Source organism: Mus caroli, unplaced genomic scaffold (assembly GCF_978045245.1).
Source record: "Mus caroli unplaced genomic scaffold, Mus_caroli_1 scaffold_10, whole genome shotgun sequence".
Lineage (NCBI taxonomy): Eukaryota > Metazoa > Chordata > Mammalia > Rodentia > Muridae > Mus > Mus caroli.
The window spans coordinates 38,470,193-38,490,675 of NW_028227265.1; the positions used below are offsets into that span (position 1 = coordinate 38,470,193).

Sequence of the window (20,483 nt, forward strand, 5' to 3'; positions counted from 1 at the left end):
CAGACCTTTGCAGATCAAATAACCTAAGAGCTTTGATGGTTTAAGCCAGGTATAACTGTATGTAGTATGCTTATATATTCTCATATGTATACATAATCATTCTGTACATTATTTAAGCACAAATTCCCTTTGGTGAAGTTCAAAAGCATTATATCACAAAGATATATTTACTATTTTAATATTTTATTCCTTTAACGAAGTCTTACGCATTCTAGGCAGTCCTTGAAGTCACTAAACTTCCCAAGGGACCTCCCACTTGCTTGAATTATAGAAATGGAATATAAATGTGAACCACAATAGTCGGTTAAACCTGAGGCTCTATGCATGTTAGCACAGTGCTCTATTAGTGGAGCTGCCTTTACAGATGCAGGGTACAAAAGTAATACGTAGGAATATAGAAAGAGAACAGGCTCTTCCATTTCTAACTTCTCAACCTCATTTCCAAAGGTGCCCTGTATTAGTCTAGTCACACATGGGGATTACAGTCATACAGCTGGAGCTGCTTGTACCACCGAATGTACCTATTTAAAATGAGCTTTTTGGTAGGATACAACAACAAATGGCATTTACTGTCCTTCATTCTTTTTTTTTTTTTATCATCACACAGACCTTTATGGGGGACACACACACACACACACACACACACACAAAGGACACAGCCTCACTTCCATAGCTTCTTGATGGACATGTTTTTCTCACTATCTTTTTGTATGGCCTTAGCTACTGCCATCTCAAAGTCCTCCTGAGTAATGTGGACACGCCATTCCCGCAGGGTGTACATGCCAGCTTCTGTGCACACACCCTTCACTTCAGCCCCTGAAGCTCCCGGCATCAACTCAGCAATTTTCCTCAGGTTGATCCCCCTGGTCAAGTTCATTTTCCGAGAGTGGATTTTCAAAATGTCCAGCTGGGCCTCCTCATTGGGGGGTGGGAATTCAATTTTTCTGTCAATCCTCCCAGGACGAAGCAGGGCAGAGTCCAGGATATCAATTCTATTAGTAGCCATGATAACCTTGATATTCTTGGTGGCCTCAAAGCCATCCAGCTGATTGAGCAGTTCCAGCATCATGCGCTGTACCTCACTGTCGCCTCCAGAGCCCCCCTCCAGCCGTGAGGAGCCAATAGAGTCAATCTCGTCCATGAAGATGATGGATGGAGCATGTTCTCGGGCCATGACAAACAGCTCCCTCACCATTCTTGCCTCTTCCCCGATGAATTTCTGTACCAGTTCAGAGCCAGAGACACGAATAAAGGTACAGTCTGTATGATGAGCCACAGCGCGGGCCAACAATGTCTTCCCAGTGCCTGGGGGTCCGTAGAGCAGGATTCCCTTTGGCTGTGCGATGCCCAGTGCTTCAAAGAGCTTGGGGTGCTTCACGGGCAGCTCGATCACTTCTTTAATCTCCTTGATCTGCTTGTCCAGGCTGCCAATCATCTCGTAGGTTGAGTCTGGCACCTTCTCCACCATCATTAGTGACACCAAAGGGTCCACCTTGTTAGGTAAGATCTTATGCAGAGTGTAGCTGTCATTTCTTAGAGCGACCCGACAATTGGGCGTCACATCATTGATATCAATGTTCTTGTCCACATCAACAACAAATTTGCCCTCAGGATGGACCTTGACTAATACTTTTTTCTTATCCATGGCCCTCACGACTTCTCCAACGTAGGAGCCCTGTTCCTGCAACAGCTGCAGCTCCTCCTGCAACAGGTGAACTTTTGCATTCAGCTCATTCCTTTGTGCCTACAGTCTATGGAGATTCTGGCTTTTATCATTTACAATCAACTGGAGTTCTTCAATCTTGGACAGATAATATTGATGGAGTCCACTGCCTGCCTTCCCCTCTTCCAGTTCCATCTGCTCTGGCCCATCAAACGCCATCTTCCCTCCACTGTCCTTCATTCTAAACATTCTAAAGTTATACCGAGAAGCATACACATGTATGTATAATGCATTTAATAGGCAGTAATAATTTAACCTTTTGATGCAAACACCAAAATGTCATCGTTAATTTATAGTGACCTATTTTTTCACCTAAGACTATCCACCATTAGGTCAGATGTGGTGGTCACACCTTTTATCCCAGATTGGCAGGGGCAGGGGGCAGACAGATGTCAGAGTATAAGTTCAGTCTGACTGCCAGAGCCATACAGTAAGACCTGGTCTAAAAAACAAAAACCAAACAAAACACAAAAGAATGTTTACCATCAAAGCTATTCAGAAAAGGAAAGGAGAGGAAAGGAAAGGAGAGAAGAGAAGAGAAGAGAAGAGAAGAGAAGAGAAGAGAAGAGAGAGAAGAGAAGACATGTCTCAGCAGTAGCCTCTTCTTTTACCTTTGGCCAATATGAGGCTGCCAGCGTATATCCACCTTGTAGCAGGCAGGCAGGCTCTGGCGTGCCATTGTTTGCCTGGAAACTGTCCTGAGTTTCATCTTGGGTCGTGCTCAGTGATGCGACGCTCTCCTCATCATAGGCTTTCCCGTGCGGCGTGCCTTCTAAGGACAATAGTTACAGTCACCCTTTAAATCTACATCAAACAACTTATGCATACCTTTACAATCCTATGTAATTTCTTCAATTCCCCACAAGTTTCCTAATAAGATAACTCTTAGCATGCTTGATGTCAGAGCCTGGGGAAGATGGGGCTCTTTAGGACCGCCAGAGCCGTCCCTGTGCAAGCTGGATGCTGACTCCTTTCCTTGTACCTGAACTGCTGTTGCAAAGGCACCCCAGAAAAAAGTCACCTGATGCTACTCTGCTGAGGGGCATAAGCTCTTCCTGTACATCCTTCTACAGACTGTAGGCGGCAGTATGGAGTATGGTACTCTTGTTTGTCTATTTAATCTAAGGTTCCTGATGGTTGCTCATAATAAACTTGTTCTGGGGAAAGCAGTAAATTTAAGGCAGTCATAAAGAAGGCAATCCGTTACACAAAACTTCAGACTCCCCTGTTCAACTAATCTACAGAACAGGGATTATGTAAGTAACTCCAGTCTCCAGTCTCCTCAATTATGCTTTTCTAAGAAAATTTATAAGCATAAAGTTTAAGCTTACAAAGTTAAGCATGCTTCAGTTATATAAATCAAGTTCTATACATTTTCACTTGAAAAGCTGTCATAAAGATAACAAATGTGTGCATGTACCTCGCTTCTGGACATCTTCTTCACTGTCACTTTCTTCTGATGATGATGAAGAAGATGAGGAGGAGGAGGAGGAAGATGAGGAGGAGGAGGAAGATGCCGAAGAACAAGATGAGGATGAAGAAGAGCTAGAGCCTGATCGAGAGTGTGAACAAGAGGAGGAGGAAGAGGAGGAGGAGGATCTGGAAGAACACGATGAGCGCTCAGAATCAGAGTCAGAATCAGAACTGGACTCTGATCCTCTTTTGTGGACTCTCTGTTTCTTAGAAGCTGGGTTTGGAGTTAGGGGTTCTGTTCTGGCTGCAACCATGCGTCTGTCTGTTTCACTTTTCCCACCAGATTTCTGGTCTCCAGTAGCCTGTGATAAAACACCATTCTTTGGACTTACAGGCTCAGATTTAACTCGTGTCCTTGTTTCCATAGAAGACATAGATTCTTCTTCAGAGGACTGGGGCTCTTCTGTGAGGCTTTCACTCTTAACTTTCATATCCTCTAGAAGAGTCCCTTTAGCACCTAGCAGTCTAGGCAAAGAGGTAAGAGGAGAAGCAGAAAGTGCTACTTGGTATTGCTGTAAAAGTGGGGTAGCAGTCCTTGAGTGAGCCGCCTTACTCTGATTGTAGTTCCTCTGAGCTGCCATAAACGAGAGTTCAGGATCACGCAGAATGTGGTAGTCGGTCCGGCTGACTCCATGTTTGGCAGCACCAATGAGCAAATCCCTATCATGAGAGCCACACTCCCACCAGATAGGTAAGTCTGGATTTGGATGGCAAAGCTTCAAGCGTTCAAACAACTGTGGGTGACGAAGAGCCTGCTCCCGTACTTTTCTTAGAAGTTCAATGCGATATAAAGTCCTAGAAGCACGTTCTTCTGTGATTGGTTGAATAAAAATATTTGGATCGACCAATTCTATATTGAAACAAGGACCAAAATATTAATCTCAAAAATGCTTTATGGAAGATTTAACACACGATAACTTTAAAAGCCTCTACACAGTATCACTATAATTTCTAGGGCTATAAATGTGAAAAATTGTTTTTAAAATTACTAAAATCATGAGACAAAATATGAATATTTTAAAATGAGTAACATGATCATTTCAGAAGTATATTGCCATAAATAGGAATTTTTAAAAGAACTTTTCTAACCTTACCTGTAAATACATCTAGTGATACCCAATAAACAAGTGAAATCTGTTTATTAGAAACAAAATGTCTTTGTAACCTAAGTTACCTTATGCAAATTTCGTAACGCATAAGGTAACTTAGGTTACAAAGACATTTTGTTTGTTTGTTTTTTAAACCAAGGTCTCTGTCTATATACCTGGCTGTCCTGGAACTCACTTGTAGAGTAGGTTGGCTTTGAACTTAGAGATCCACCTGCCTCTGCCAACCCACATGTGCCATGCCACCATGCCTGGCAACAACAGGATTTTTAACGTTTGTGGGAAACATGACATGAGTTACTAGGGAACAGAGTTCAGCTTCAGCATTGGATCACAGGACATTTGTTCTCGTGCGGTCCTACCTTTGGTTTTGGTTAATGGCTCTTGGAAATCACTTACAAAGATAATGTGTTACTATACTAATACAAGAACCAACCTGTAGAACTCATAATAAAAACATGTATAAAGTTTGAGCAAAAATAAAGTATTGGGTTTATAGTTTATAGGTTACAACCTATAAATGACTCTAAACGAGGAAGACTTCTTCCTTACAATGGACTTTCAGAGAGAATCTATTGCACACAAGATTGAGTATACAGAAAGCACTAAAAAAATAGATTAATTTTTTGATTATTTTTTATTCTATGCATCTAGATTTTTTTGCCTGCACTCACATGTGTGCAACTATGTGTGTGCTTGTTGCCTAAGGGGGCCAGGAAAGGTTGGTGAGTTTCCTGAAACTGGAGTTCCTGTCGATTGTGGCCTTCATGTGGGTGCTAGGAGTCAAACCAGAGTCCAACAAAGGAGTAGCCTGTGCTCTCAACCACCGAGTCATCTTCCAAGCCCACAAACAGATTTTTTAAAGTTTGAGCAGAAATAGGATTTGTGAGATTGCAAGCTACTTATTAATTACATGGGAAACATAAAGTAGAGAAATACATCATAAACTACATTGGCTTAGTGATCCATAGGAGTACCATCCTGATGGCATAAACCTTACAACATTATTAACACAGAACCTGCAACAAAGTGGGCACGGGGACACACAGCTTTCATCCCAGCACTGGGGATGCAGAGGGAGGTACATCTCTGTGAGATGGAGGCTAGCATACATAGTGTGCCAATCAAGAACTTGTTTCAAAAAAAAAAAAAAAAAAGAAAGAAAGAAAGAAAGAAAGAAAGAAAGAAAAGAAAAAAGAAAATGACACACTGTCCAATCCTATGAAAACTCAAATTGGAACAGAAGGAAATATGGCAAAATGACTTAAGAGACTTAGGTCCTGTACAACGAGGAACAATGAGAATACCCAAGTAACACTTGGGGGTCCGAGAACACAAATGTCTGTCAGAGAAGCCAAGTGTGGGAGAGATGTCTGTCATCCCAGCTCTGAGAAAAGAGGCAGGAGGACTGTGACCCACGGCAAGTTGAATTACAAGTGGGGACAAGGCCACTTGAGCTATATGGCAAGACCCTGTCCCAGAACAAGCATCAATTTCCTCCCTCCTGAAATGTATAGGGGTAAAAAACAAATCAAAACAAACAAACAAACAAAACAGGTAAAATTCAAATAGCTGAATCCAAGGATTCAGTGAGCATACTATTTGGGAGGCTGAACTGTATCTGTACTGAATATATATAATTTGTTTTTCTTGCCATTATTTTCTAGTAACACAGAATAATAACTATTTATTTAGTACCTACATTATACATATGAATAAAGCAGACTGAAACTACCCTGAATTTCCTGGCGCTGGATAATCAAGAGATTTGCTTCATGATTTGGCAAACTGGCAATAAATCTGTTAGGAAATAAAAGCAGAACCACAAGCGCAGCCCTACCCTGCTTTTGTGTCCATCCAATTCTGTGTCCTGTTTTTACCTGAAGCCCATCAGGCACAGTGTGCACTGCCCTCATGCTCCTGGAGGTGTGGCCGGCACTGGAGCACAGCAGAATGACCAGGGGCTATATCTTTAAAGAAAGCTCAGTTGCCTAAAGCTCCTTAGCTAGGATGGGGTGTTTGTCCATCCCCCTCTCCGGGTTGGGGTTACAGGCTGGAACCATTTAGAGAGACTGGAAAGACTGTAAGAGCCAGAGGCAGTGGATGGTTACAAGGGAGTAGTGCTTTCTTGAAACAGTACAATTTACTTTCTTTTTGGTTTTTGTTAGAGACAGGGCCTCTTTTCCATAGCCCTGAGTGGCCTGAAACTTACTACGTAGACCAAACTGGCCTTGAACTCAAAGATCACCTGCCTCTGCCTCCTGATGCTAGAATTAAACAAGTTGTTTTCCTAAACTTTGGTGGGTGTTTTTACTCTTTATCTCACTGCAGCAATAGGGCCAAGAGACAGGAGTCTATCAATATAATTTGCTTACAGTTCTAAAAAGTTAGAATTTTCTAAATTTATTATTACTGTTTCTTTGATTTATACAGGGGAAACCTTACACATACCTTCTTTGGAAGGAAGACGACAAACCCTCCGGCACATGGACATGAACGCACACAAATACTTCTCCAAGCTGTTATCAGTTTTCTTGTGTAGCCTAGCCAGAGCTCTGAATTTTGTCCAATCAAACTGCCCTCTGTCTGGGTCAAAAACGACTCCAAATGTAGACACAACTCGATAAAAGTCAGCTTCTTCTCTCCTTGTCCATCTATAATGAATCAGATTGAGATTAAAAAAATACATGCACACATCACTAAAATATTTATCAATGGTGAAAATAATGGCTGTAACATAGATTTAAAATGCTTATAGTACTTGAATGCCTTACAGGATCAAAGCCAGATTTGATCCTTGAAATAATTTTAAAATTCTAGTTGACTTATCCATCCATAACTTAATTGATATATACTGTCTGTGCCTTCAGTCACTGCCAACTGGCTTCTGCATGTTTACTAAATAAGAAAATATGCATGGAATACAAAATTATATGACCCTGTCCCTAAGGAAAATGATAAGTGTTTTAAGACAGATTTGCAGTATGAAATACCATTATTGCATGTGCTATAGAAAGAATTTTAGGAGGGCAGAAAGACAGACTTTAGTGATCAAGAAAATCATCAATGTGCCAGCAAAGATGGCTCAGTAGATAAAGCACTGTTTGCCACTAAGTCTGCTATAGGATGCAGATGGTGCAAAATGAAGAGAGGCTCTCGCAAGCTATTCTCTGATGCACACACATCTCACCCCACACAAGTAAAATAATGTAGAAAACAAACAAAACAACCCAACCCGCAAACGCATCCTGGGTGAGTGGAGGCATGCTGGAGAGTAAGATGGGTGAAGGTTACACTGTGGGTGGAGGGAGAGGCATGGATAAGTAAATCAGGAAGTGCTCTGCACCTCAAGGGCTGACAGGTATTCCAGGTTGGCACAGACATAGCTTCCATTGAGAACAGAGCAAAGATGAGTTGGGTCTAATTACAAAGCTCTAAGGCCCGCCTAATGCAATTTTCAGGGGAGAGCTTCTGACACAGAGAGGGAAGTTTTCATCAGAGTCACAAAATTTCATACTACAGTATCCATCTGCACGCTAGTGTCCTTGCTTAACTCATTCAATTTTTGTGTTAAAAAAAAACCCCAAAAAAACAAAACCAAAAAAAAAAAGGCAAAGATTTTCAAATAATGTCAATGGCTCATTTTATCATAGTCACACATAATTGTTCATAATATTCAATTCTCAGAACCCATGTGAGAATTTAATGTGGGAGCTGGAGAGATGATTCAATAGTTAGAGCACTTGTTGCTCTTGCAGTCCCCAGCACCCATATGGCAGTTCACAATCATCTGTAATTTCAGTTCCAGGGGATCTGATGCTGCCTTCTGGCATCTGTGGGCACCGACACACTCATATATGCAGGCACAGTGCTCAAACACATGAAAGGGAGCGGGGAGTAACGTAGCTATGATGTAAAATAAAATACAGGCTGAGACACGGAGTTAGGATTGTAGACCTGGGTGCAAAGCACACTGGGAAACGAAGGTCCTGTTACAAGATTATTCAGAACAGAAAGAAACATGAAAAATGGCACTGATTATCATCACAAACTGCAACTGAGACCGAGGTACACAAACATGCCATCACAACATCTGCGCACTACTTTACGTAATGGCTTAATTTAGTTAAGTAAATGCTATATGAGCGCAGAAAGGGGGAAATGATGTTATCTAATACTTATTAATGTCTACTTGAGCAAACCACATGGGCTATGTTATGGACCAGACAATGAGAAAAAGGGTTTTTTGGGTAACAGAGACAAAAATAAACTGGGGAACTAAAGCTAAGTATGGCATTCTTGGCTGGAGATAACTGTAGTAAGGCTAGAAATGCAGAGTAAAGCATAACAAAAGAGGGCTCCTCCATTCAGATCACCGATTGCTTTCACAGAGAACGCAGCTTCCATTCCCATTCCATGGCATCTGATGCCTTCTTTGGGCCTATGTATGTGGGCACTGCATCACATGATGCTCAGACACACATGCAATACACAAAAATAATAATAGGGGCTAGAAAGATGGTTTAGTGGTTAATAACACGTGTATTTCCAGAGGGCCCAACTTTGACTTGCAACAACCATATTGGGTGGCTCCCAAGTGCCTTTACTCCTGGTCCAAGGGGATCCAACAGGCCTTGCCTCTTCAGGCACCTTCATTCCCCTGGACAGACCCACAAGGTAATAGTAATAGGAAGCAAATCTTAAAAAAACAAAACAAAACATAAAAAACCCCAAATCTTTAAAAACCCCAACCTAATTGTAAGAATCTTTGGACTCAGGCTTCAGGACATAACATTTTCTACCTATGCAAAACAATGAACAATCAAATGTCATAAAAACCCTACTATTTCATGAAAATTAATCCACATCTAACAGACTAAAGGGTGGGCACAGAGGACATTAACAGTTTCTACAATTCATTACCAGTGGAGATGAAATCTGTATCTCTTCCCTTTAGTCTAGGCTGGTTCTGTGAGAATTTTGACCACAGGAAGGTGGCGGGATGACATTTTGTAACTGATTAAGAATAGACTTTAAGAAATCTGCAACCTCTATACCTAAATCATCGGCAGTTTATTATATGTCCTGGCAACCAATGGAGCACACCACACCCAGTACAAAGAGAAGTCTTACACTATAATCACTGTTTATTTTGTAGGATACATTTGTCTGTGCATATATAAATAACAACTAAAAAACCCCTTAGATGCTGTACACCAGAGTGAAAAGGGAATCAGCTTAGTGTCTCCTGACAAGGGAGCGGCTCTGTAAAGTTTAGAGTTTCTGTGCAATAGACACTTAGACACTATTAATACCTCATTGTATAAAGTGCTTTCCCTCTGACCTCCTGAGGCATCAGGAACATATGCATACACACATGTAGGTAAAACATGCACACAGAAAAACACGCATGATTAAACCTTGGAAAGATACTTTACGGAAAGAAGTTGGAACTTTTGTGGTTGAGAAACTTTCCTGTCTTGCTTTGTCTTGTCTTAAGACAGGGTGTCTCTACACAGGCCTAACTCTCGGGCAACTAACTCCCTTTTAGACCAGACTGGCCTCGAACTCACAGAGATCCACCTCCCTCAGACTCGAGACTGCTTGGCTCCCCTGTCTTAACGTCTCTCACTTTCCCTTCAACAACAGCAGTTCCAACAATTCACCCTTTTATAAAGAAGTGAGTTTGCTTTCCATTCATTCTTAAATTTTAGAAATGTTTTAATGTGAAATAAGATAGGCAAGTTTCTATCATAATTTAAGTTTTGGATCTATTGATAATTTAAAATTGTATAAAGAAATGTTATCTATGCCTTTATTAAATATTTCAATGTTAGTAAAGACATGAATGAAATATGAATTATAAACATAAGACATAATCTTTCCTAGTTTTTTCATAATTCTGCTTCTGTAAGTGAATGAGTATATGCATGTATGTACGTGAGCCTTTTGTTCTGGCCAATCAGGATGATAGTTTAAGAACTTCATAATCGTCTGAATGAACACATGTCCACAGATACTGTATATTAAAACTGCTACGGTCTTACCTCTGCTGTCTTTCAATCTTAGCTGCCATTTTAGGGTTCAGGGCAGCTTCTTCGTAAAGAGGCTGCATGGCATTGGCAGGCACTGAGAACGTGGGTTGTATTTGCTGGATGTGTCTGTTTTTATTAGTTCGCTGATATGCAGTGATGAGACGTCTTAGCCGTGTGGTCAGAGCTGACGGGGTAGGCCAATACACTTTATCCCCTTCCATCAATTGACCCTCTGTATTTAAGAAAACTTATATTAAAAACAATGACAAAACCTAAGCAGATATTTATTGTATGACACTCACAAAAGACAAAACTTTGTATTTGCTTTTTTTCTTTCAATCTGATTATAGGAAGTAAACAATCAAGTCTTTCTTTATCAAAAAAAAAACAAACCACTGGGTGTGGTAGCACACACTTTAATCCCAGCACTCTGTACACAGAGACAGCCAGAGCTCTGAGTTTAAGGCCAGTTTGGTCTATATAGTGAGTTCCAGGGCAACCAGAGCTACATAGTGAGTGAGACCTTATCTCATAAGAAAAAAATAAGTTTATATCTTTAAAAAGCATTACAGTAGAAGAGTTACTCAAAGTAAGAGGAGTATGGTGGAAGTGGAGTCAGGATGCTAGCTATTTGAACGGAATTTTCTTGCACAGAAAATACAACTCTTGGAATTCCGGGTCTAATATAACATGCTGCCTTGCAATTATTCAATGACATGAATACATTAAAAGCCAAACAAAAATCAACGGGATGCTTCATACTGTAAACCCAGGAAATATAAAATTATTTATTGACTTTATATTAATTTATAATCAAAGCAGTTTTAAAGCCATTAGGTAGAAAATTGTGTATTTAAATATATATTTAAAAAACCCACTGTGAAGACTGGGGATGTAGCTCAGTTGAAGAGTGTCTGCCTAGCAAGCATGAAGTCCTGGGTCTGTTATCACCAGCAGTGATGAGACTGGCAGAGATGAGCTATGCCGCAACCCTAGCACTTGGGAAGATCAGACACTCAGTGTCATCTTTAGCTATATCGTAAGTTTAAGGTCAGCCTGGTAACAGGAGACCTTGTGTAAAACCACAAACAATTACTTTAAAAAAATTCCAGCAAAATCCCACAAAACCAAAATAACAGTAATAGCAGAACTTTCTCAGCTTGTTTTGTAGAGAGTAAAAGGCTGTTCCCTGATGTACATACGGAAGTGATAAGAAATGAAATGCATTATTATTGCACTAATATCTAATGATTTAACCAAGCCATAGTCAAAGTGTCTAGTCTGTAAGTTCAGAGTCAAGGCTTTGCAAAGCCTAACAGTACTGTTACATTCTCCGTACAGAGTTTCTAAGACAAGCACAGCAGTCCCATAGTACTCGTGCAGATTAGAGAGACAACAGTGTGACCTGTTCATCTCCCCTTCCTGAGGAGATGAATTCCCAGCGCTGCTAAGTGAAGAAGTGCAGCCTACCTCCATCAGCTATGACCAGGTCGCCAGGTGAGGAAACGTCATCCTTTAAAGAGACAGATATTTGTTACAAAGTAACTGAATTAAAATTAAAAAAGAAAGAAAGAAAGAAAAAAAAAGAACAAAACTTCTTTATAAGAGACTCTCAACACCTTAAAAACAAAACAAAACAAACCTGACCTATGAATTAACCCAGGAACTTACTGAACTAAGATTTTGTACCAATCCACTTAGCAAAAGCAAAGCACAACTTTTTGGCTAAGTTCTCACAATGACCATCTCTCCCTATTGCCTCTGATGGTTTGAATCAGTCACTAGGTGCCCTCCTCCATCCTCTTTAGCCCTGAGCTGCCTTATGTTTCTCTGTTGAGCTGCTTTTCACGTTCTGTGCATCACTTAAAAGATGTACACTTACTCCTATGTGCCAAACAGTACATCTCTTCTTCAGCTTGGACTGTGTGTGTGGATTCAGCCTTTTACCTGACAACAGAGCAGTGCAGCTGGGCATCCCAGTGCTGCTCTTCATTTAGACTGCTGCAGTGTATTCCAAGAACCATGTTCTTACGGCCATGGAAAGTGTCACAGCTGGGAACCTGCAGGGGAGCTTCGCTTGCTATGGTTGCCTTTGGAGTGTCTACAGTTGTATCCAGTTGTGGACTTCATTTTACTAATACTGAGGATTCATGTCTTTTCAACTGATACCTCATTCAAATAGTGTACTTTCTGTATGACAGCCATTTGTTCCTTTGGAACGCTTGCCAGGCAGATGGCAGGTGCAGTCATGCTAACCCACTTCTCAACTTTTAGTTTTCCTTTGACAGTCATTATTGATGTAAGGGTTGTCAGGAGAAGAAACTAGACAGATGCCATAGAAGGAAAGGGAAAACTTTTACTTCCTACTACTGGGGAAGTCCTCTACTGCTCAGCTCTCAGCATGGTCCCGTCCAAAGCCCAGCTCCTGCTACATAAACTGTTCTTCTGACCAGTTCCTGCCTTGAGTGCTTTCCTGAAGAATCCCAACAGAAGACTTTTCCGGGGAAAGTGTCCGTGGCAACTGTACATCACACTTCCAGCCATGTGCAGCAAGGTCTCTAGGAAGGCACTCCTGTGTGGGCACACACTGGCCGTGTACTCCCACTATAGTCGAGAGTTTAGACCATACTAGGAGGAGACCCCTACTTGGGGGCTCTGAGTACAGGGAATGGTAGATTACCTCTCCCTTAATTTTTTTACATTTATTTATGCATTATTTTTATTTATCAATATATGCATGCATGTGTGCATGCCAGCCACGGTGTATATGGGTATGCCACAGGAACACTTCCCTCAAGTTTGTTCTTTTACCACCATTGAGGTTTCGTCTTTAGAGTTGGCAGTGAGCATACTCCCAGGCTGAGTCATCTCAGTTTATCTGATGTCTCCATGTGCCTTGCACTCTTTCTAAGCTGAGCTCTCATTCCTGAAACCCTACGATTGTAGCAGTGACTCTCCACACTGACTTGCTTTCTTTACATTACGATGGCATTTTAGGATCTTGCTAGATGTTTTCCTTTAATGCAGTCCTTCTCAATGGAGGTATAATTTCCATGCTTTTGTGTTTACCTGAGTATCTGCTTTTACTTAGTTTTCAAGTTTTGTCCCAAGATGCTATACTTCTTGGTTCTAAGAAGTATGAAATATAGGCAAACTGCATTACATGCCCAAGCCAGTTTTAATCTTGGCTAGCAGTGGATGTCAGGCAATCCTAAATGATTATTCGTGATGTTCATCAATTTAAATTGATCACTTATAAGGAATACCTAATAATGAAGTTTAAAAAATGTGATCCAAAACATACCTCAATATCATCTTTAAAGATGGCTGGGGCAGGCTTGTATTCTGGATCTTCCACATCCCTGTTAGAATGACAAATGTTCTCATTATTGTAAGAGACTGATGACTTCTCGGCCTGTCTTAGAGGTCAAATTGATTCTCAGCACTGCAGAAAAAGCCGAGTGATTTGGTGCACACTTATGACCCCAATGGTAGGAAGGTACAGATGGGGGTCCTGGGGCTTGTTCATTTACCAGATTTGCCCACTCCCTGAGAAGAGGCCTCTCTCTCACAAAAAAAAAAAAAAAAAAACAAGGTTGGCAAGAGCTGAAAATAACACCTGCAGTCGACCTATGCACTCCTGCACGTGGTCTTGCTCCCCCCGCCCCACACACAGATAAACCTTGAGTTACAAAGCAAGTTTAGTGATTAGAGCCCTTGCTGCTCTTGTAGGGAACCCAGGTTTGATTCGTGACACCCACAAACTGGTTCTCAACTCTATAATAACTCCAGTCCCAGGAGATCCAAAGCCCTTTTTTGACTTTAGGAGCACTAGGCATGCAAATGTTATCTATACATACATGCAGGCAAATTGCATAAAGCAAACAGTAAACAAATCTAAAGACAAAGATGAACCTCACAGACAGGGAAAGCAAGCCCATGGAGCCAAGTGTGACCCACACGTACCCATCCATGTAGTCATTGGCTCTCTGTTCAGCAGCGACAGCCTTGTCGTCAGGCTTGCCCACTCTTTCCAAGAAGCACAAAGCTGGGTCTGCTCTGATCGTGTTGTACTTTTCATAACCTGGAAGGACCGCCAGTTACAAAGATTCAGAGGACAGAAGAAAGTTGTGAAAACACAAGGGTTCCTTGTATGCAGAATACGGATATTCTGGGATTAAAGGAACATTGTATATCTAAGTAATACATGTTAAATATGCTGTCTTGAAAGAGTTACTAAATACAACACGGTCAAATAATACCATAAAAATTTTAATGTATCTGTTACAAAGAAAAATAGAGGGAGGGCCCAGTGCTTCAGAGTGTTCCTGCTCCTCTAGAAGACCCAGGTTCAGTTCCCAGGACCCATGTTACGCTGCTAACCACAGCCTTTAGTTTCAGCTCCAGGTGATCCAACATTCTCTTTTTAATGACTTGAGCATTGGATGCATGTGAACACACATCATTAAAAATCAAATCTTAAAAAAAAAATTACCACAGCAACAACAATGAAAACAGAGCTGGAGAGATGGTTCAACAATTGAGAGCACCGCTGTTCTTGCTGAAGACCTAGGTTTGGTTCCCATCACCCACAGAGTGGCTCCCAGTCATCCTAACTCAGGTTCAAGGTCATCTGGTGTTATCCTCTGGCATCTTAGTGTATCAGGAATGCATGCAGAGCATAAACACATATGGAGAGGGGCTGGTGAGATGGCTCAGTGGGTAAGAGCACCCGACTGCTCTTCCGAAGGTCCAGAGTTCAAATCCCAGCAACCACATGGTGGCTCACAACCATCCGTAACAAGATCTGGCGCCCTCTTCTGGAGTGTCTGAAGACAGCTACAGTGTACTTACATATAATAAGTAAATCTTTAAAAAAAAAAACACATATGGAGAAAAAGCATTCTAATGTATAAAATAACAATAAATACATCTTATCAATCAAAAAGAATAAACTGATCACACAGAGAATTGATGCAACTCTTCTGAGAGAGGAATCTGTGCAACACTGAAAGTCCAGAGGGCAAGTCACATACACCACCATCTCATGAGGATTTGATTTGTCTTAGTTTGACAATCTATGGTTTAATGACTATACGTGTGTGTGTGTGTGTGTGTGTGTGTGTGTGTAGTAAAACTGTAAGTGAAAACCAATAAACTAAAAAACTGGGAATTCCATTATCCACAAAAAGAACTCTACCCCTCACTCCTTACTTACCGTGCTTAAAAACCCCAATAAGAAGAGACTTATCAGCATCAAAGTCCCACCACGCAGCAGGAACCTCGGAATGGTCTGGCTCTGGCACCCACACATCAATGTCACTTAAAAACAGCACAACATTATGAATTTCATAAATGTGTATAAAGGAGGCAAGAGGTATAAGTGGTGTAACAGCAACAAAGATCTCATAGAATGAACTAACATTATGTTCAGCAAAGCCAATACGTCTCAGCAAGGGTTACCGTCTGGTTCTCCTAAGGCAGTCTTCTCAGCACTGCTCCCCACCCCTCCCCCCCACCACACACACACACAGAGCACCTCACTGGGTTGTTACAGCAGTAAATAGCATTGTAAGACAAATCTTCAGGTGAGAACACCAGGTTCTGACAGGTCAAAGGAAGTGCTTTGTGCAAAAGAATGCTATGGCACATCTTAGATCAGCTTTGTTGAGATCACACTTAAAAATGTAGGGTTTTAATTCATAATTTAATTAAATCATACAAAGCACTACTTTAGTATTAATATATAAGTATATATTAATTTATATATATTCATACTATTCAGTAAAAAATGACAGTGTTCAGATTATTACAGACTCTTGACAAAAACCCATAATGCTTTGTCAGTTTGTCTGTTTTTTTGTTTTTGTTTGTTTGTTTTTCGAGACAGGGGTTCTCTGTGTAGCCCTGGCTGTCCTGGAACTCACTCTGTAGACCAGGCTGGCCTTGAACTCAGAAATCCACCTGCCTCTGCCTCCCAAATGCTGGGATTAAAGGCGTGCGCCACCACTGCCCGGCAGTTTGTCTGTTTTTATGACAGCGAGCTGGCAATAACTTGTCCACTCCCTCGCACCCCATGATACCATTCTCACTGAAATGTTCTCCAAATGATGCAGGTGACATCACCTGTAAGCCTGTTTATTTCTTTGATTGTAATTTAGAACAAGTATAGGATAAAAGATACATTCCTAATGTTTAATAGCTAGCGTGTGTGTGTCCCTGTACGTGTGCATGTTTCCTGATATTCAGTAGTCAAATGGTAGAAACTGAATGAACTACTCTGCAGAAAACAAAATAGACTAAGAATTTTACTATTTGATTTCATTAAACTATTAATTTTTACGGAGTCAGAAAACTAATCTAACACAAAGTAATACTATGTCTGATCACTATCATTTCCTAAATTAATTAGCAATTAATTTAGATCTTAACTGTTAAGTTTCCTGGTAATAATTAAGTTCTATGCCAAAACTTCTTTAATAATTTGGCTTTCATATAAAAACAAGCTGACAAATGTGCTCCTGGAGCCGACAAAGACCCCTTCACGTGACCAGCAATAGCCGTGAGAGAGAAGGCACAAAGAGTTTCCTGAGGAGATAGAGGATGCTGAGTGACTCAGCTCTGTGGTTCGCAGTTGTCTTCAGAAGGGCTTGGCCCATGGGGAGAAAGGACGTGGGGGACGCGACACTGATAATATTAGCACCTTAAGCAGGTACTTCATTGTATCTTTGCTATGAAACAAACCAAAACTGAAAATGTTTCCACTGAGTAGAGAAATAGAGAGAATGACTTTTCTGTACTTTTCAAAAGTTGAAAAAAAAGATAAAGAAACTTAGCTAAAGAAAATATGTATTTATTTATATTTTTTTAAAGATTTATTTATTTTATGTATATGAGTACACTCAGACACACCAGAAGAGGACATTGGATCCCATTACAGATGGCTGTGAGCCACCATGTGGTTGCTGGGAATTGAATTCAGGACCTTTAGAAGAGCAGTCAGTGTTCTTAACTGTTGAGACATCTCTCCAGCCCAGAATACTTATTTTTTAATGGAGTTTCTAACTCAAAAGGAGGGGAATTGGGATCAAACAGTGTCCCTTGTCCACCACCAGGTGGCGCTTTAAGCCTGGCTCTTTGTGATGAAAAGCTTTGCCCATGCTCCTGCTTGTGAAAGCATCAGTCAGTATACATACAGTTGGTGGTTCAAACTGAGTGCCACAGGAACATGAGGTGTTTGTAAACTGTTAGCAAAAGGGATACAAGACAGACTTGCATGTTTTGCTGGGTTTTTCTGGTTCTTTATTGTGTTTTGTTTGTTTTTTGAAGGCTGTGTTATGCTATGGAGGCTAGGCTGATTAGAATTCACTATGCAGATCAGGCAGACATGAAACTTGTTCATTCTGCTTCAGCCTCCCAAGTGATTGATTTCTGCCTTGAAAATGATGTGATATTTCCTGCCTAAGGCCCTTTAAGACTTCCTAGGTTAAATCTTTCATTCAAAATACGCTTAGTACCAATAACTGCAATGAATTTAAATGGATGCCCTTGACTTTGTAAAGAGGCACCTGCAGGAATTCATGACCAGTAGCATGATGCAGTATTGGAGTATGTGGCCCTATGTGGCCCAGCACAGACTTGTAGACACAGAAAGACAGGCTTAGTCCATAGAGCTGAGGAAAGGAGGGGTTAGCAGAGAAAGGAGGAAAAGAAAATGTTCTAATCATAGTAACCAATCAAGGCAAGTGTAAAAAGGTAAAATTTAAGTAAGAGGTACAGACTTGAGATAGAGATCTGAAAACATTAGAATAGATATAAAACGTTAAGCCACCAAGATGGCAACCCCAAATAATGAAAGCTAAGTGGTAAGTGATGTGTGATAATTATTTTCAAGCATCGCATTGGTGACCTCTAGAATGACCTGAGGGGTCATTTGGATTCGGGTAACAGAGGGGAAAAGCTCCTCACTCTGCGGGGCACCATTCCCTATGCCTGGACCCTAAGCTCGAGAGAAGAAAGAGTTGAGCACAGGAGCTTACTACTCTCTGCTTCCTGGCTGAGAAAGTAACATGGCCAGTGGTTCAAGTTCCTGACATAAGACAAGTGAGTCTATGACAGCAAAGGGAGTATTAATATGGTGGAAGAGACACTGTGTTCAAACGTGATGCATTTTGTGTACAAATTTGTGTTTAAGGTGGAGGAGATGTAAACGTGATAAAATCCAAAGAGATGTAGAATTATTTTAAAAAAGGAAAAAGAATAATCAACAGAACATTGACTAGGATACCAAATGTAGGTCAGTAGGTTAGTCATAGCCAGAGGAAAAGAGGCAATTAGTCAGCAAGTATTCATTGAGTAATTAACAGTTTAAGATTCGCCATTCTACTTGGGGAGGAGAATGCTCAGGATTGATCCTAGGTCCTTATGTGATAGGCAAGGGCTCTATAGAAATCGATAGTCCCAGCCACAGATGATAACGTATGAGAATACAATGATCAATAAGACAGAACGTGAATTACAATGAAAGAAAAAGTTTTGAATAGCAAAGGAATTAAGAGACATTAAAATAGATGATTGGATGTACTTTAGATGGCGTGGCAGGAAGGCCTACTTGAGAGGACAACAGTTCTGCTGAACTTTGAATTATATACATGGATAGCTCTCTTTTTGTAATTTCCATTATATGTGTATAGGTGCTTTGCCTGCGTGCTTGTCTGTGTACCATTTGTGTGCTCTTGGTGGCCAGAAGAAGGTGTCAGACCCCCTGGAACTGGAGTTGGAGTGCTGTAGCTGATCTGCAAGGGTGAGAGTCTAACCTGGGGTCTTCTGGAAGAACAGACAGTGTACAGATCTGCTGAGCAAACTCTGGAGCCACTTACATGGACAGTTCTTTGGGAGATCTGGACAAAGCATATTTGGACCAGAACAACACAGTGTGAGCTTGACCTGTTGGATGAACAGAAACAATAGAGTGGCTGGAACCAGAGTAAGGGGCAGAGTGAAGGGAGTAAGAGAGGTGTGGGCTCTCTTAGGTTCAAGAGCCTGGATTCTGCTTTAGGGGGACATTTTGAAGAGATGTAACAATGCTTTGGAAAAAAAATCACTCTAGCTGCTGATTGAAGAACAGAGTGTAGAGAGATTGTGGAGACAAGAATACTCAATGAGTGGGTCTCAGCGGAAATTTACAAAGAGAATTGAGGCTAGACTAGAGACTTAGAGAAGAGAAGGAAGGTGCCCACTTGGCCCATTTTTCATGGAGCTGAGGAGTTAAGTTTTCTTTCATGGTGGAGGAAGAAGACTCAAGAATCACAGCAATGAGCAGGATTCAGTAATGCTGGAGAATTCTTATATAGGAGAATGCAAGGAATTGGTGGGTAGAGGAAGCACCATGGATACCTATGAAAGACAACATTTTAAGAAGCAAAGAGAGAAAGAACAAAAGAAAAAAGAAAGATAGAAAGAAAGAAAGAAAGAAAGGAAGAAAGAAAGAAAGGAAGGAAGAAGGAAGATTGACTGTGTAACTGTGTATGCTAAGAAATACTTTTGTGCAATCATGTTAGAATGGGCTGATGATAAAAAAGTGCAAACAAAGAAGTAGAAACAGAAAATCCAGGAGTCTGTTGTGAAGGGAAGCATTAAGACAGAGATAGACACTATGGAAGTCCCTTTCCTTTTATCATAAGTGATATGAACACGTGTGTACGCAAGCGGGAGGAAGGATGGGGAACGAGGAAGAGAAGGGCCCAGGAAAGAAAGATTACGTCAGAAGTAAGGCTCTTAAATGAACAGTAGAGAAGGGCTCCAAGGCTGTGAATTGGCGAAGGAGTGGCATGTCTACTGTCGCTAAAGGACAGGTAGGTAGCATGGATGCAGGCTGCTCTTGAGTGGTGGTGTTCTTCTATGAAACATGTCATTTTTAGACATTGTTGGTGAGTTGAAAGGGTGCTTTGAGGAAACAGGTAAGGAAGAAAAGAAGTTTCCGAGCCAGCATGGTTAAACAGTCTGTTCGTTCCTTTTAATTTTGAATATTCATGGCTTTGAAATAAATTCATTTCCCATAATGGGTGTTTTCCTAGTCATGTTCAGGTGCTTAGAGGAAGGCAGGAAGTATGTAGATAACTTAGCTTTACCCAACCTGAAGTTATA

At 41.0% G+C, this 20,483-nt stretch overlaps 1 protein-coding gene and 1 pseudogene across 10 annotated transcripts in view; both read right to left on the minus strand.

The window, feature by feature from the left end:
- The window catches only part of Chd9 (chromodomain helicase DNA binding protein 9), a 234,216-nt gene that overhangs the window by 17,613 nt on the left and 196,120 nt on the right, over nucleotides 1-20,483 (minus strand). For 9 of the 10 annotated variants that reach the window (XM_029480617.2, XM_029480612.2, XM_029480614.2 and 6 more), the window contains 8 exons: nucleotides 15,556-15,659; nucleotides 14,304-14,421; nucleotides 13,642-13,699; nucleotides 11,808-11,850; nucleotides 10,350-10,569; nucleotides 6,754-6,956; nucleotides 3,144-4,046; nucleotides 2,335-2,495 (listed from right to left, as the gene is read on the minus strand). In XM_029480617.2, the coding sequence (XP_029336477.1) occupies nucleotides 2,335-2,495; nucleotides 3,144-4,046; nucleotides 6,754-6,956; nucleotides 10,350-10,569; nucleotides 11,808-11,850; nucleotides 13,642-13,699; nucleotides 14,304-14,421; nucleotides 15,556-15,659 (1,810 nt within the window). The remainder of the gene's footprint in view (nucleotides 1-2,334; nucleotides 2,496-3,143; nucleotides 4,047-6,753; nucleotides 6,957-10,349; nucleotides 10,570-11,807; nucleotides 11,851-13,641; nucleotides 13,700-14,303; nucleotides 14,422-15,555; nucleotides 15,660-20,483) is intronic. The other variant, XM_029480616.2, reaches the window with a different exon arrangement.
- Nucleotides 650-1,959, minus strand: LOC110299808 (26S proteasome regulatory subunit 8 pseudogene; annotated as a pseudogene).